The sequence below is a fragment of the Eleutherodactylus coqui genome, chromosome 4, assembly GCF_035609145.1.
Source record: "Eleutherodactylus coqui strain aEleCoq1 chromosome 4, aEleCoq1.hap1, whole genome shotgun sequence".
In the NCBI taxonomy this organism is placed as follows: domain Eukaryota; kingdom Metazoa; phylum Chordata; class Amphibia; order Anura; family Eleutherodactylidae; genus Eleutherodactylus; species Eleutherodactylus coqui.
Genome location: NC_089840.1, coordinates 234,617,187 through 234,634,303, shown reverse-complemented (window position 1 = coordinate 234,634,303; position 17,117 = coordinate 234,617,187). Strand labels below are relative to the sequence as shown.

At 41.9% G+C, this 17,117-nt stretch overlaps 1 protein-coding gene across 1 annotated transcript in view; it reads left to right on the top strand.

The window, feature by feature from the left end:
• NEURL1 (neuralized E3 ubiquitin protein ligase 1) overlaps positions 1-12,351 on the top strand; it is a 90,410-nt gene extending 78,059 nt beyond the window's left edge. The window contains exons 5-6 of the mRNA XM_066600887.1: positions 2,483-2,629; positions 4,066-12,351. Of these exons, the coding sequence (XP_066456984.1) occupies positions 2,483-2,629; positions 4,066-4,307 (389 nt within the window). The 3' untranslated portion in view covers positions 4,308-12,351. The remainder of the gene's footprint in view (positions 1-2,482; positions 2,630-4,065) is intronic.
• The last annotated feature ends 4,766 nt before the right edge of the window (positions 12,352-17,117 follow it).

Below are 17,117 nucleotides of genomic sequence, written 5' to 3'. Positions count from 1 at the left end.
TTCTGCATTCTGCAAACACATACATCTCACATCCTCACGTGACTATAAAATGATACACAAAATACAATACATTTTCCAGACAGGACTAGACATACCAGACATTAACCCTCTCAGTCCTGCAACCATTCAATCCGCATAAATCTGATGCACTCCAAACAAGACACTGACAAGACAATGGCATGAGACAGACATATAACATTATGGAGGGGCCCCACTAACTCTGGGCCACTACAACTCACAAAGCAGTCATGAACTGTGATCGCTCCACTACTAGAAACACCGTTTGTAGGGATTTCTGTAATCAATGCAGAGGTGCAGTACCATACCATATTCAGTGATACAATCATGAGACTGAGGCATGGAACTATATTAACCCTTCCTTGACCAAGGGTTACTTATAGGACGGTGTACAGGTTACATTCTGCAGCTCTCGTATTCCCACTTTAAAAAAAATAAAATCAGAATTTTTTTTTGTTTTTGGATTACTTTTTGCTAGTTTTTTATTCAGTTTTTTTCTTGGAGGGGGAGTGACCGAAAAAGTACAATCCTGCTGTTGTGGGTTTTTTTCCGACAAAGTTAATTATGCAGGAATAATAATGTGATGTTTTAATAAATTGCACATTTACGGATGTTACAATACCAATTTTTAGGTGGGGGTTGCCATTTTTTTCACGTGATGACTGGCAAAAGTTTTTTTTTAACTGTTATTCTTTTTTATTTTACTTTTGTTTTTTAATTATTCCCCACAGGGGATTTGAACTTGTGATGATTTGATCACTTATACGGTATAATGCAATACTATGGTATTGCATAATACTGTATGTTAATAACCTGCCTATTAAGGACCTGCCATAGGGACGTCTTTAATACGCAAACCATCATGGCAAGACTGATGGCCTTCAGAGGACCCAAGTGTGCCATGATACCCAGACATGGGGGCCATTCAGGACATTTAAATGCCGATTGGAGAACTGACAGCAGCGTTTAAAGGGTTAACAGCCGTGATCAGAGATATTTTTTTATTGATGCTGTGGTCGGAGTGTGTCAGCTGTTAGGAGCTGAACCTGCTCCATACATGGCGAGTATCAGTTGGGCCTGAGCCCGCTTCATACACAGCATGTGCTGTGGATGACTATTTATGTTCTAACTACATGGGGTATATGCAGTTAGGACGTAAATAGTCATGTGTGTCATGAAGGGGTTAATAAATATCTCATTTTTACACTGTATATGGTAGACCACAAAGAAATAGCCCACTTTTTTTTTGCTATAGAGATGAAAACAACATTTTATTTATCCAATATATAAGTATAGAAAAAATAAACTAGGATGGAGGGGGGAGAGAAGGATGGAAGCTGCTCAGACCCTATTACACCTTAGGTCTATTTCGAACAACGGCCTAAAGATGGGGTAAAATACTGTTTGAGGACTTTGTTTTTTGGATATCACTGAATATAACTTTATCTGTAGTTTGCCAATCTATATATTGCACTCTTAGATCCTAATACACCTTTATGCTTAGGGTGTAATATGGCGATTAGGGCCGCATTCCTCCCTGGGGTTACTCTTTTCAGAGCGGGTGCCCTGCTGTAGTTAGGGATAGACCTAGTGGGGCCTGAGTAGGTTCCATCTTTCTCTCCATCCTCCCCTCTCACTTTATCTTTTTTTTAATTTAATTGTATATTTTATACTGGATAAAGGTTACGTTTTAATTTCATTATCAATAAAAGTGGGCTTTTTGCCTGTGAACTACTGATTTACTTACTTTTACTACCCTGCCAGGGGTTGTATCCGTTGTCTTGTCTGTAAGGACCACCTCTATATAGTAAACATATAAAATTGTAATAGCCGTGACCCTTAAAAGTGTAGCATCCGAAGAGCGGGCCCACAGCCGAGGAGATAATAGGGTAAATTTGAGCCTTGTTATGGGGCTCTACCATCTTCTCCCCTGGGGGTAGCATGGGACCCATCCAAATTGCCGCTGGGGGAACTTTCATGGAGGTAACCCAAAATGCGTTTTTTCTCGTTGTTTTTTTTTCTCTCTCTCTCTCTCTCTCTCTCTCTCTCTCTCTTTCTCTTTCTCTTTCTCTCTCTTTCTCTCTCTTTCTCTTCCCCCTTCATATTCATGCAACAACAAAGATACTGACAACACCTAGGCACAGGACAAATCCATGCATACATTATGGAGGGGCCCCGTTAACTCTGGGCCACTACAATAGCAACGCAGCTTATCCAAAACTCATAACTGGCTCTTATGTTATAGAATAAGTATTGTAATAGACATATTATTGATTTGCCTATCTCAGCTGACGCTTGGAGCGGTTATCTATATAGAGGCTCATTTAGAAGCTACTAGTATAAGACTCACATTTATAATTTAAAAAATTACACTTAAGACTTAAAGAGATATTTATGGCAGAACCACAAGGCTTTGCTGAAAAATGAGAAAATTAAATAATAATTCTGCTAACTTTCTTTTTAGGGTCCACACTAGCAACTGATCTCAGAGAGCCATCAACTCCAAGTTCTCCAACATCAGTACCAAACAGCCCTACAGTTATGTGCAGCGGCAGCTCTGATCCTGTACTCAGCTCTAGTGGGCCCGGAACCCTGTGTAACTCTATAAATGGTGAGTGCTACAATGTTGCTAAAAATACATATGGATGATACACTGTACAGTCATTTAGAGCACAGTTATAGGGATTTTCTAAGAGTAAAAGAAAAATTGCATGGCATGGAAGGGCTCAAATTTAAAAAAATAAATAAAAAATAAGCCATACTTACCAATCAGTTGTCCACCCAAGACTTCCTTGTAGAGTCTATATCATAGTGCCATAGGCTGTAAGAGTGGTCACTCAGAGGAAAAGAGGCAAGCAGGAGTATCAATGAGTAGCCACAGTACTACTGTTTAGGACCTTAGCCAGACTGCAGGACCTGATTATAGTGGAACCTCTATAGGTATGGCTTCACACAGAAGACTTAGTGACAGTTTTTCATGCACTTTTTTAAACCAAAGCCAGAAGTGGATTCAAGAGATTGTTAAGAAAATTGTAGATCAATGTATCAGTTAATTGTTTTTCTATTAGATTGTAGACTAGAAAGATACAGCATGATGCTAGTATAAGTAGTGAAGGGATTAAGCGAAACCTTTTCTATACCAGTGCGTGGTACAGGAAAGACAGACAGAAGATAAGAGTCTCTCAGACCCCCTTGCATACCTTCTCACTGAAATCATGATGGTTTCTTTGTTATTGTTTCACCTTAAAAGGTGTAACTTATGTTAAACATTTTAGTTTCAGCCTATCATGTATTCTTATTAATCTTGGAGGTATGTACTTTTCCTGTGATGTCATTTATGGTATATAAACCACATACAACTTTGAATAAAGTAGAAATCACTTGATAGCACAACAGGCTGGTGTGATTTGTATTTCTCCTATGGGCCCAGACATCTACATGAGATCTGATTGTCTTCTCCTTGGTAAATAAATTCTCTTCACAGAGATATGGGATTTATAAAGAAAGAACGTATACTTTACTTTCCTGCTGGATCCACTTTGGCTTTAGCTTAAAAAAACAACACCAAAAACTTGTGTAAAACCTCTTAAAGAACCATTAAAAATTAAACCAGTTGTAAAACAAATTTTACATATTTTCTAGTTTTTTTAAATATCCTATGTGTATTGGTTCTTCTCTTGGAGAGAACCATCCCTCTAGGAAACAATTTTTCATTGCAATTTTGCACGGTTTCCAAAGAGGTTTCACTGTATATGTCCTTAATCTAGACTCGATACAATGCAGCCTTCTTCTTAGTTAAAGACAATAGCTAAACCTTTAATTCAAACAGTTTTTTATCTTCCTCCTATTCGGAAATTAAAATAGGCATTATAATCAAACTAGCTATTATGATATTCCATCACTGTACATACATTTTATAGTTTAGATATCACCTACTCTACCATTGAATCTTTGAATAAAGAGGGTAATTGATATATCTCTCCTTGTCTTTTAACTTCAACTAGAATGGTAACCTCCATATTGTTTCTCTACAAATTTCCCATATAGGAACAGCTCCAAATTCCCCAGTGAGCATGCCCGAGTCACCGATCTCACCGTCCGTCTCAGGATCCTGGAGCGATGAGTGTACCATCTGTTACGAGAACCTGGTGGACACGGTCATCTACTCCTGTGGACATATGTGTTTGTGCTACACATGTGGTCTGAAACTCAAGAAGATGAACAATGCCTGTTGTCCTATCTGCAGACGTATCATCAAAGACATCATTAAGACCTATCGCAGCAGTTAGGGCTCAGAAGAAGCGGTTTTCATCTAAGGCAACCTTTTACAATTTTTTAAGATAATCTTGAAGAATTCAGAGACCCTTAAAGCTGACAACGTCCATAACGTCTCAACTCTGAAGTCAACGATTCTGGAAAACAAGATATCAGGGAAGCATAGTCTTGTGATCATCCATCATTCTTTTAAAACTTTGTATTGAGGTTTGAAATGGATCACTGGAGCTTTTGGAATTTTTTTTAACACTCTGCCTTTAGATCTGGCAATCTTATCGAAAGAAGTTGGAGATCCTGTTGGAGGCCAATTCTTATCACCAAGAATATTAAGCAATAGTTGCTAAGAGCAAGCACCAGACGTTCTCACGTGTTTGTCAGAAGAGACGTTGACCTTATCATGGTGTGTAGATGTACATATCAGAAACATTTTGTGTTGCAAATTACCACTTAGAAAGATTTGAGCCATAGTGGGTTTACCAATGTTTTTTATGTCAACAAATCTTAGTAACAGGTACACATTTAGATAAAATAGGTGATAGCTTTGGTCCATTACAATGTGTATTGTGCTGCTCATGTAACTTGTATCAACACACGTTGACATTTTCAAAAACAGAGAAAGGTTCGATAAAATGATAATCAGAAAAAATAAGGTGCTTTTCCAAAAAAAAAAAAAAAAATACATTGACCAAATCATTTTAATTAGTAATTGTTTTAATTGCTGTATTATGATAGAAACTTTGTTGGAATCCTTGTTTTCTTATTTCAAATTTCCACATCAGCCTGAACACATTTTTTACAGTCTTTTTTTGTATCACGGTATAGGCATGATTGTGTGACAGAACTGCAGTATTTAATCAATAATTTATGGGCCATATATATGCTGATCCAAAGATCAGTTCTTTCGTGGTTATACTGTGTAGTTAGAACATTTTTGAGTTAACACTGCCTAGGAATTTAAGATATTTCGGGTATAACTAGCCATTTGGCATGGCTTAGTAAATCAGCCTAAGGGTTATGCAGGTATCAAGGGCAAATTTTCAAAAAGTTCCTTTCAGTGTCACAAACATAAGTCCATTACATGCCCAGATAGCGCAGTCAAATAGCTCAATTCTTCACGATTAATGACGTCCTTAAACCACAAGGATCAAACTCCTGTGAGGTCAGTCTTGTTGATGACCCTTCCTTTTAAATAGTGGAAAAGATACATCTTAAAAAGCGACTTAGTTTTGGTAGTGATGTCTGTGGGCATTTCTTTTCTGGAACCCTGATAAGTATTTTATTAAGGCTTTCTGGATTGAATGTCTTTTATGGGGATTATATGTGTGTTCTCGAGAGGGGTCAGTTTTTCCAGTTTTCAACAAAGCCTTGAGCATTACGGCAACAGAAGTGCAGTCATAAGCTCTCGCTCACGGCCTGAAGGTTGCAAGTTCAATCCTTGCGTGGTTCAGGTAGCCGGCTCAAGGTTGACTCTGCCTTTCATTGAGTTCAGTAAAATGAGTACCCAGCTTGGTGGGGGATAATAAATAAAAATTACCTGAAGGTGCTGCGGAATAAGTTGGCGCTATGCCAATAACAAGATTTATATTTTTTTCATCCAAATCCTACTCCTCAGATCCCCACCTATCCCAAGAATAGGGGAGTGTTCTGTTTGCCCCACTGCTGTATCGCTACTTTGACTGGAGTGAATTGAGTTCGGCTCTGTTCTTGGAATAGGTGGGGGTCCCAGTGGAAGGAGCCCCACCGATCTAGCAATTTTCACTGTAACACTCCATTCATTTCAGAGTGGTTGATGGATATATCTGAGTGGCACCATGCATGCGTGGCCAGCACTCTATTTACTTCAGTGATACAGCAGTTAAAGAAGATTGGCAAACAGTACCCCCTTCATTTTCAGGATACAGGATCCCCACCAACCTATTAGTTTTCACCTGAAAGAAATGTCCCTTTTCCGAAATACCCCTTTAAGGAAAAAGTATGTGGCCCATTGAGGCATATAAAGTATAGCAAGACTAGTGCACTGTCCAAATAACACTACTCTGTGAGAGTACTGTGGGATGTACTATATTCCTTAACATTGGTTTAGCACTGGTTCATAAAAGTTTTAGATAAGAAAAGGGATTAAAAACATGCTACACTTGTTGCATGGCATTCAGCTGTGAAGCCTCGCCCACTTCCTCAATATGGTTTAAAAGGGTCATAAACAGTGGCCTTATAAATATCTCCAAACACACCGGGGCTGGTTTATTAAACGATTTGCACCAGTTTTATGGTGTAAAGATCCACGAATTATGGCGCGCTGCACATTCGTGTAATAATTTGTGACTGCTGTTTTGCACTTCTCTCGCTGCTTTGAAATAGTGGCAAGAAAAGTGGGTGGGGTTTAGCAAGAGGGGTGCTTACTTCTGTGGAAAAAAAGAGATTTATTATAATTTATGCCAAAAAATGGATCAAATTACAGCAACCAAAAAACTTCAATCCATTTATGCCATAAAACTGGCATTAAAAGGGTTGTTGGAGTTATTTTCTTAGAATTTGTGCTCCCCATCCACAACCCTAATTTAAAAAAAGACTATACTCACCTCTCCTGACTCCCTGCATGTCCAGCGCTTCACCTCCATTCTCTGCAGTGGGTCTCCATTGACAGGCTGCAATCAACCTATTTATGGCACATCACAGGCCGCTGCAATCAATCATGGTCGAACACAGAGCATGGAGGTGCGGCGCTGAACGTGCAGGGAGTCAGGAGAGGTGAGCATAGCCTCTCTAATGTTTGGCCATGGGGAGCACAAATTTTACAGAAAAAAAAACTTGGACAACTCCATTAGCATATTGATAAAGCCATCCCACTCTTCCCGTTTTCGGCTTTCACTTGGTTACATTCGTGCACAAGGTTCAACTCTGGCTCCCGGTTTAAAAATTGATTGAGAAAAGAGCTAAATCTATGCCAGTTTAAAAAAGACTATTTTATACACTTTAATTCAGACATCACATTTTTTGGATCTTTTTTAATATCTAATATTGAACGTCTCTTGATCACATCTAAAACAAAGGGATAATTGCGGGTAATAGAGCTATAAGACATCAGCCCGAGACAGCTATGAGTCTGGTATGTGTAATGGTTTTACTAGACCATTCAAGAAGCCGTCATCGTTACTTTTTTTCTTGTTTTCAAAAAGTATTTTTTATTTAAATCTGTGGGTTTATTTGTTCTCTAAGGAGGACGTTTTGCCAATAGCCTTGAGCAGAGTAGTTACTATAATGCATTGTATGCCTGTTTTCATCGCAGACTGCTTTTAAGCAAAGGCTTTATTTAACCCCAGACATCACTTACCATTATTCTCAGAAATTCATTCAGAGAAGCGAAACATGAATGCGCTGTTTTAATTCAGTACACAGAGATCGAAATATTCAGACCAAACACAAGCTGAACTGCCTTCTCCCCGACCTCACAACCCCCCCCCCCCCCAACGTTCCTTATCACACTGTCTCAGTGATATAACCTCCTTCCTCTAGTCATTGGTTTCAACAGACAATTGCCTTCCTTATTTTAATCTTTTCCATCTTTACTGCTGAAGATTCTTGTGATATGAAGAAGACATTTAAAAAAAAAGCAGCGGGGCTAGTTGAAGTTAGAAAATAATTGTCTGATTGATGTCTGGAATATTATGAGCTTGGCCATAATCCAGAACTTGATGACAACTCAAACTAGGTTCATCTTCAAATATAGGACTTCCTATTAACTAGTGAGGAGTAATGGGAGGTGACAGCGTAAGGATATTTCTTCCTTTAGAGCCTACAGTCAAACATTATCTCGTAGACTTAAGGTGGCCATACACATTAGGGTTCATTTAGATGGCAGAATTTGGTTCGTATTTTTGCATCAGTATTTGGAAGGCTTAACCAGGAATGAAACCAACAGAGAAGAGGTATAGTAGAAAGAGTTGCATTTGTTTCATATTTTGGATCCACTCATGGTTTTAGCTTCCAAATACCGATACAAAATTACTGACCAAATACTGCTGATCAAATGAGCCCTTAGACATATTTGGCCTGAACCTACCAAATTATGGCAGGTCCAGCTGATCACCTAATGTGTGTGGAGGCCTCCAGTGCTCCCCGACAGCAGATGTTGTGGTTGAATTTCAGTTGAAGTTGAATTACAACATGCTCAATCCTTTTGTTCTTGGGGAGGTAAGCCACTGCCAAAAGTTTCTGGTGGATGACAGAGGAATCTCCTCTATCTACATTCTGAAAACATGCAGACCCACTGCATGTGTAGGGGGGTGTTAGGCGAGATGGTTGTCGGCCAGCAGCTATCTAATGTAGATGGTTATGCTTAGGGTCAAATAAAAAAGAATTTACAAGGACAATTTGTACTTGTGATCTGAAGATCATGAAGGAAGCCATGTTGTCTGCTCATTAAAGCATTGTTTCAATGACATCCAATAGTCTATTTCTCCTAACTTTTTGGCCAACAGTGCAATGAAGAACAGCGCCTCAACTCACAAAATGATGAGTTCTACTGTGGGCAAATGGTGGTTACAACAAGTACATATTATTTACAGGCTATGGTAACACTCTAGGAATACACACACAGGTGTTAAAGTTGTGCTACTAGCATCGGACAGCATTTGGACATCCTATCCATTAGTTTCCGAAGTGAAGAAAACCGCACATTGGCATGTGCTATTCTTGTCCAGAAATAGGCCAAGAATAGGACATCATGCGATTTTTTTAACGGGTCTATTGAACGGGCTATACAGTCTCCCACTTTGTAGCATATTTCTTGCATTAAATTGGTCTTTGAGAGCAGATCTTGTGCTCATATTCAAGATGTCTTCTAGTTCGAGCGCTCATATACACAGAGTCTACAGGACGAAGGGACAGTAGACGCAGACCTTGTAGCTCCATGGAGGTGAGGGCACTTCTTGTATCATTATATGGTGCTAGGGGAGAATAGTTCCCTATGTGTGGATTCATATGTTGAGTTCATAAGGGGGTACAGCAGAGCCTCATAGAATGCAGAATGTAATTACCCCAGTGAGCCTCTTAAATGTAGATTTACAGGTAACATTGTGTCTGCAGCAAATAAAAAATCACAAAAAGGTACAAGTGACATTTAAGGTTGGTGTCCTGGTTCAGTGATTCCGTGAGCATTACGTCGGTCTGTTTTGTATACTCTCTGACTTGTCGGTAGTTGTGATGTATTTCACTTGCTTTAATGAAACTATTGATACTGTTCTAATCCAATTCATCTCATTGTAAACATGATTACGTGCGTTCAGATGGATCCATTCTGTCTACTACATGGTTATTCATGATACTGCTGTGTATTAACGCTTTATGAGCTAGTGACTTCTCTGATGCCCGAGACACTTAATGTTTCATCGTCATGTTGGGAACCACAGGAGATGCCAAGAGATAATGCAGAATATACTCACAGGACCAGAGGCGTAGCTTGACGCTCCTGGGCCCCAATGCAAAACCTGTAACAGGGCCCCCAGGTATAATGCTTTAGTCATAGTACTGGGCTCCCTATATGGAGAAGAGAGACCTTATGGGCCCCCTAAGGCTCCTGGGCCCGGGTGCAACCACATCCCCTGCATCCCCTATAGTTACTCCAGTGCACAGGACACACAACCCCGATTCATATGATGTTTAACCTCGGTCTGTCTGATGCTGTAGAATAAAAGAATTACCTAAATAAAAACTGAAGGGTTAGACACCCATTAACGGTCAGGATTACAAACCAATTGGGTTGAAAAATGACAATTTAGCAAGAAGTATGTGCTCAGTTGTCACCTCCCTTCTCCTATTCCTGCCACAAATTGAAGAAGTTTTAGTCCCCCCAAGACTTCTGTCATTCACTCGGTGCCTATTACGCTGACGTATTTCACTGTGTTACATCTGTATCTAAAACAAACAATAATAACTTTATACATATTTGGAATAAATGCTCAAGAAGTCTATTCACCTTTAAAAACCAGTTTACATAGATATATGCTATACAGGGTGATTCAAAAAGGATGATGCAAAATTAAAGCTGATTTCTTCACGTATATGAATTGACATACAACAGCCAGAATGATGTGAAGAGATAGAAAAACTCTTCCAGTTTTTATTGCACCTTACAGATGTCCGATGTGGGCACCGTTGGTGACACCAGATGACCTAAAACAACGCATACCAGCTGCGGTGAAATCAATAACAGAATATCTGCTGGGATGCGTCTGGGCAGAACTGGACCAACAACAGTGCCCAACATCAAATATCTGCAGGGTGCAATAAAAACTTGAAGAGTTCTTCAATCTTTTCATGTCATTCTGGCTATAGAGACCTAGCTTTTGGGCATTCTTGCATTATTTTTGAGCGTTCTGGCTTTTTTTCAAAATGCATCATTGTTTATGTATGGGGTTTTCCCCATGGGATTCTCTATAGGACTTGAAAAGGTGCCAGAAATAAACCTGCTTGGTGGGTTACAAGAAAAAAAACAAAAACTCAGTTAAACATGCTGTAAAAAACACACAAAAAAGTATAGTCTACAAATAGGCAGGCATTAATTTCAGCAGTAATGAGCCATACACATCACTAACCTTCTGTGCCCCATTACTTAGCTAGAACTGTTAGAACGTTCAGCTTTCCAGCTGGAGTCTGTGTAAATCTTTTTGGTATTTTTTATTCAGTATGAGGGCTCTTTACATTATGGAACCTATTGCTTTTAATAACTTGTTGCCTAATGCCCCTCTTACATAGGACGACTGTTGGGCACTTCAGTACCTGTCCGCCGTTCCAGTGATGATCACTCCTGTGTTTTTACACAATAGTCGTCCCATGTAAATGGGGGTTTAGTGGACAATAAAGGGGGTTGTCCCATGAAAAGAACTTCTCCTCTACTTACAGGTTAGACAAAATGGTATGTTATGGTAAGGTTCCCTGCTAGGCCCCCACTGATCATGAGATTGGAGGTCTCGAGTATCCCTGAATAAATGGTGGCCACACATGCACACTTCCGCTCCATTCATTTCAAAAGGACTGCTGGAGATAGCCAACACTTGTATGAGTGCGGATGACCACTGCTAATTGGGCGACACACTAGATGGCCATTGTCGTGATCAGTGGGGGTCCAAATATTTCAATAGAAGATCATTTATTTTTGTGGGACAACCCCTTTAATATGGTATATGGTAGATATTCAGCTATACAGATACCATCACTACTTGTACCCAATAAAATAGCAAACGCCCAGAAAGACTAAAACTCTGTATCAATACATAGGAGAATCTTCTAATTGCTAGTATATGAAATTCAGTGTTTTTGCTGCTTAGCATTAACCCTATGTTGTTACCAATCACTTCCAGAGTGAGCTCGGTTTAATTATCAGTTAGCGGTATTCTCACATCTGGGTCCACTTGTACTCAAGCATTTCATTAATACAAAGCTGAGTAATCACATATTACTGTGATTAAAATGGAGTAAAAAAATATGCTCAGTCAAAACAAGGCTTTACGGCTTCTGCCAGAGGTTTATTTTCACAGGACGATCTATTGAAGTGTACATTAAACCAACATGTGACTTTGTAATGAAACTTTATAATGGGGAGGCAAGATTAATGAAATCCAGCATGTTTTGATCAATGATTTAATCCCCGGAGCAGTCATCAATCTGCAAGGGGTGGAGGAGGACATAATGAATTGTTTTATAAGACAAATCAGCAGATGCTTTAATTTTACACAACACATCCAATCATTTCATGTAAATACTTTACGATATCGTTTCTAGCCGTGGACCAATCTTTAGTCGCTATCCAATGTTCGGATCTCTTTTAATGTGTGGACTGGACATTCTTTTCTGTGATGTAATTCAAGCGTACAGATTATAGCCATAATCCCAGATGCTCTCCCCAAACCTTCTTTCTGTTCCTGTTGAATAAATGTATATGAATGTCTTTTTACTTTGTTCCATCTATTTATTACTATTTTGTGGTTTTTGTTTAAAAATTATAATTCATTGTATGGTTTTAGATGAAAATGTGATTGTGAATAAAAATGGTTTAAATAATTCAAGTTTCCGCATCTTTGATTTTTCACTATATGTTGGTTAAAGAGTACCTCGGGGAAGTAGCTATTTATAGGGTGAGCTTTTACTCAATAGGGTGTGATTAGGGTGTGAAGTGCCTTCCAGCAAGCAAAGCCTACAAATACAAGACAACCAGGAGTGTAACTATAGGGGATGCAGGGGATGCTGTTGCACCAGGGCCCAGGAGCCTTAGGGGACCATAAGACCTCTCTTTTCCATATAGGGAGCCAAGTACTATGAATAAAGCATTATAGTTGGGGTCCTGTTACAGGTTTTGCATTGGGGCCCAGGAGCTTCAAGTTACGCGTCATCAGAAATCTCCATTAACTGAAGGCAATAGTTTTTTTTTGTATATTGTTTGTCATCAAAAAGGTGCTATGGGAGAGGGTGGGTGGGTTAACACGACTACCTTTTTATAGTTCTCCGCTTTGGAAAATCCCTACTCAGTAAAAGTGTTCCTTGACAATAAGCAGATCCCAAAGTGATCCCCAATGATCAACTCTTATCTGTGAGGAGACCTGGAAGCAAGTGTTCAATTTTCCTGCAGTGCCCCCACAGGAGAAACTAAGCATTACACAGTGGTTATTCAAATCAGTTTTTCTTGTGCAAAACAGTACAGTTCCTTCAGAGTGAGAGAAACTTTAAAAGCACTCTCTTTTCTGGCCAAGAGATGAGGATCCTGAAATTTCTAAGTGCAGAAGAGCCGATCTTCATAAGCCTGAAATTCGCCCATCTCCTGGAGCAGCTGCGCTTGGAGAAGCACAGCTGCTCCAGGAGGAGAGATAAGAAGCCACACAGGGCTTCGGGATTTCCCCAGGAGAGATGGAGCGGACTTATGGGGGATTTTTGCATAGCAAGGAGAGATGGAGCGGGGCTATGGTTTAATCCCCCATAACTCCGCTCTCTCTCCCTTGCTATGGGGAAGTCCACCATAGCTCCCCTCTACGTTCAATGGAGAAATCCAGAAGGAAAACCCCATAGCGCAGAGAGAGAGAGTGCTGGAAGGCTTGAAAGAGTGGGTGGGGCCATAGGGATTCTCAAAGAGATTCCCTATAGCAAACCATAGAGGGGCGGGGCTAGGGGCAGGTCCCTCTAACCCAATCCCCTCCTCCCACACTCTCGGGAAAAGCCATTGGGGGAAGCCCTATAACTCTGCCCCCTCTCTCTCCCCGCTATAGGGAGTTCCCTTGGGGAGAGAGGGGGAAGGAGTCCCTTACCACCCCCACTGCTGGGCAATTGCCCAGCAGCAGGGCAGGTGGAATTCCGGCTGCTTACAGCAGGGCATTTAATAGATGTTGCCCAGAACCTTTTTTTAAAATGTCCCGTTGTAAAATCCTGCTAGTCCCCGCGGGGATTAATGAAACCCTCGGGAGTCCCCTCATCCCCACAGGGAGTAACAGGAGTTTACAGTGGGACATTTAAAATGTGCTTTCTGGGCAGCACGTTTTAAATGCCCTGCTGTAAGCTGTGGGAATCTATTCCCAGTGTAGGAGTTTTCATTAATTCCTGCTCCCATAGGAGTCAATGGAAACTCCTGCATAGTGCAACGCTGTCCTATCTTTGTTAGGTGCGCTCCATTTAGCGCACCTACATTCTCTCATGTGGCCGCTTCTATAGGAACCCATTGGTTCTTTTAGAAGTCCTCTACTTGAGCGCACATAAAATTTGCTCGTCTGACCGAGCCCTTACGGTTTCTTTACATGGTTAAAAAAATTAGTTTGAGCTTTGAACTATTTTCTCATTATGAAGGAGTTAAAAGAAAGTGTGTGCATTTTTGTGCACAATTTCATTATCTATTTATCGGCTTGGCATGGGCTCTAAGACCCTCAGTGAGCACAATAATCAAGGGGTTGCAATACTTACATGAGCAAAGTCCCCTCCTATTCCTGATGGACTTGAGAGAGGCAATATATAGAAAATGATTGGTGAAGACTAGAGATGAGCGAACACCAAAATGTTCGGGTGTTCGTTATTCGAAACGAACTTCCCGCGATGTTCGAGGGTTCGTTTCGAATAACGAACCCCATTGAAGTCAATGGGCGACCAGAGCATTTTTGTATTTCGCCGATGCTCGCTAAGGTTTTCATGTGTGAAAATCTGGGAAATTCAAGAAAGTGATGGGAATGACACAGAAACGGATAGGGCAGGCGAGGGGCTACATGTTGGGCTGCATCTCAAGTTCACAGGTCCCACTATTAAGCCACAATACCGGCAAGAGTGGGCCCACCCCCCCTCCCAACAACTTTTACTTCTGAAAAGCCCTCATTAGCATGGCATACCTTTGCTAAGCACCACACTAGCTACAACGAAGCACAATCACTGCCTGGATGACACTCCGCTGCCACTTCTCCTGGGTTACATGCTGACCAACCGCCCCCCCTCCCCCCCACAGCGCACACCAAAGTGTCCCTGCGCAGCCTTCAGCTGCCCTCATGCCACACCACCCTCATGTCTATTTAGAAGTGCGTCTGCCATGAGGAGGAACTGCAGGCACACACTGCAGAGGGTTGGCACGGCTAGGCAGCGACCCTCTTTAAAAGGGGCGGGGCGATAGCCCACAATGCTGTACAGAAGCAATGAGAAATATAATCCTGTGCCACCGCCATCAGGAGCTGCACACGTGGGCATAGCAATGGGGAACCTATGTGCCACACACTATTCATTCTGTCAAGGTGTCTGCATGCCCCAGTCAGACTGGTAATATGCACCTTAACAGTAACCGCGTTGGTGGTAATGTGGTGGTGACTGCGGACCTAGTAGCGCGGTTTTATTTTGTTGCTTTTCAGAATGTGGCCAGGATTAAGTGGGCCGTGGCGGGGGGATGGTGTGGGGGCTCTCTTGTTGTGTCGGTAAAAGTGAAATTCTTGGACTGCCACCAGACGAACCAATGCAAAGGCATTTGCCAAGAATGTTTTCCCTGTTGGAGGAGGAGGGGGATGTTTTTGAGGCACTACGTGTCCTCTCCACGTGTCCGTGGTTATATGCACCTTAACAGTAACCGCGTTGGTGGTAACGTGGTGGTGACTGCGGACCTAGTAGCACGGTTGTATTTTGTTGGTTTTCAGAATGCGGCCAGGATTAAGTGGGCCGTGGCGGGGGGATGGTGTGGGGGCTCTCTTGTTGTGTCGGTAAAGGTGAAATTCTTGGACTGCCACCAGACGAACCAATGCAAAGGCATTTGCCAAGAATGTTTTCCCTGTTGGAGGAGGAGGGGGATGTTTTTGAGGCACTACGTGTCCGTGGTTATATGCACCTTAACAGTAACCGCGTTGGTGGTAATGTGGTGGTGACTGCGGACCTAGTAGCACGGTTGTATTTTGTTGGTTTTCGGAATGCGGCCAGGATTAAATGGGCCGTGGCGAGGGGATGGTGTGGGGGCTCTCTTGTTGTGTCGGTAAAGGTGAAATTCTTGGACTGCCACCAGACGAACCAATGCAAAGGCATTTGCCAAGAATGTTTGTTTTCCCTGTTGGAGGAGGAGGGGGATGTTTTTGAGGCACTACGTGTCCTCTCCACGTGTCCGTGGTTATATGCACCTTAACAGTAACCGCGTTGGTGGGAAATGGCCTCGCCGCCATCATGTCTTTGGGAAGCCTCTGTTTCCACACCCCAGAGACATACCATTAGCAGCGGTATAGGCAGAGCCCAGAATTCGTAACATTTCAGCCATAGCATTAGGACAGGCCCCACTAACATATCACTAGCAGCATTATAGGAGGAGCGCAGTCTTCGTTCCATGTCAGCAATAGTAGCACTCAAGACAGGCCCCAGTAACAATTCCGAAGCAGCAGTATAGCGGGAGCGCAGTCTTCGTTCCATGTCAGCAATAGTAGCACTCAAGACAGGCCCCAGTAACAATTCCGAAGCAGCAGTATAGCGGGAGCGCAGTCTTCGTTCCATGTCAGCAATAGTAGCACTCAAGACAGGCCCCAGTAACAATTCTGAAGCAGCAGTATAGTGGGAGCGCAGTCTTAGTTCCATTTCAGTAGCTGCAGTATAGCCAAGGCCCAAGTTACATTTATGTAGCTAAAGTGTAGGCCAACCCCACACACCTTTCTGTACCATGAGTGCAGGCGAAGAACATACAAATTGCTATGATTACACTGTAGGTGAGGGCCCCAAAAAATTGGTGTACCAACAGTACTAATGTACCTCAGTAAAAATTGGCCATGCCCAACCAAGATGGCAGGTGAATCGCTTTGGTTAATGTGGCTTAAGTGGTAACTAGGCCTGGAGGCAGCCCAGTGTAACGAAAAATTGGTTCAAGTTAAAGTTCCAACGCTTTTAAGCGCATTGAAACTTATAAAAATTGTTCAGAAAAATTATTTGAGTGAGCCTTGTGGCCCTAAGAAAAATTGCCCGTTCAGCGTGATTACGTGAGGTTTCAGGAGGAGGAGCAGGAGGAGGAGGAGGAATATTAGACACAGATTGATGAAGCAGAAATGTCCCCGTTTTGGATGGTGAGAGAGAACGTAGCTTCCATCCGCGGGTGCAGCCTACGTATTGCTTACGTATCGCTGCTGTCCGCTGGTGGAGAACAGAAGTCTGGGGAAATCCAGCCTTTGTTCATCTTGATGAGTGTTAGCCTGTCGGCACTGTCGGTTGACAAGCGGCTACGCTTATCTGTGATGATTCCCCCAGCCGCACTAAACACCCTCTCCGACAAGACGCTAGCCGCAGGACAAGCAAGCACCTCCAGGGCATACAGCGCTAGTTCAGGCCACGTGTCCAGCTTCGACACCCAGTAG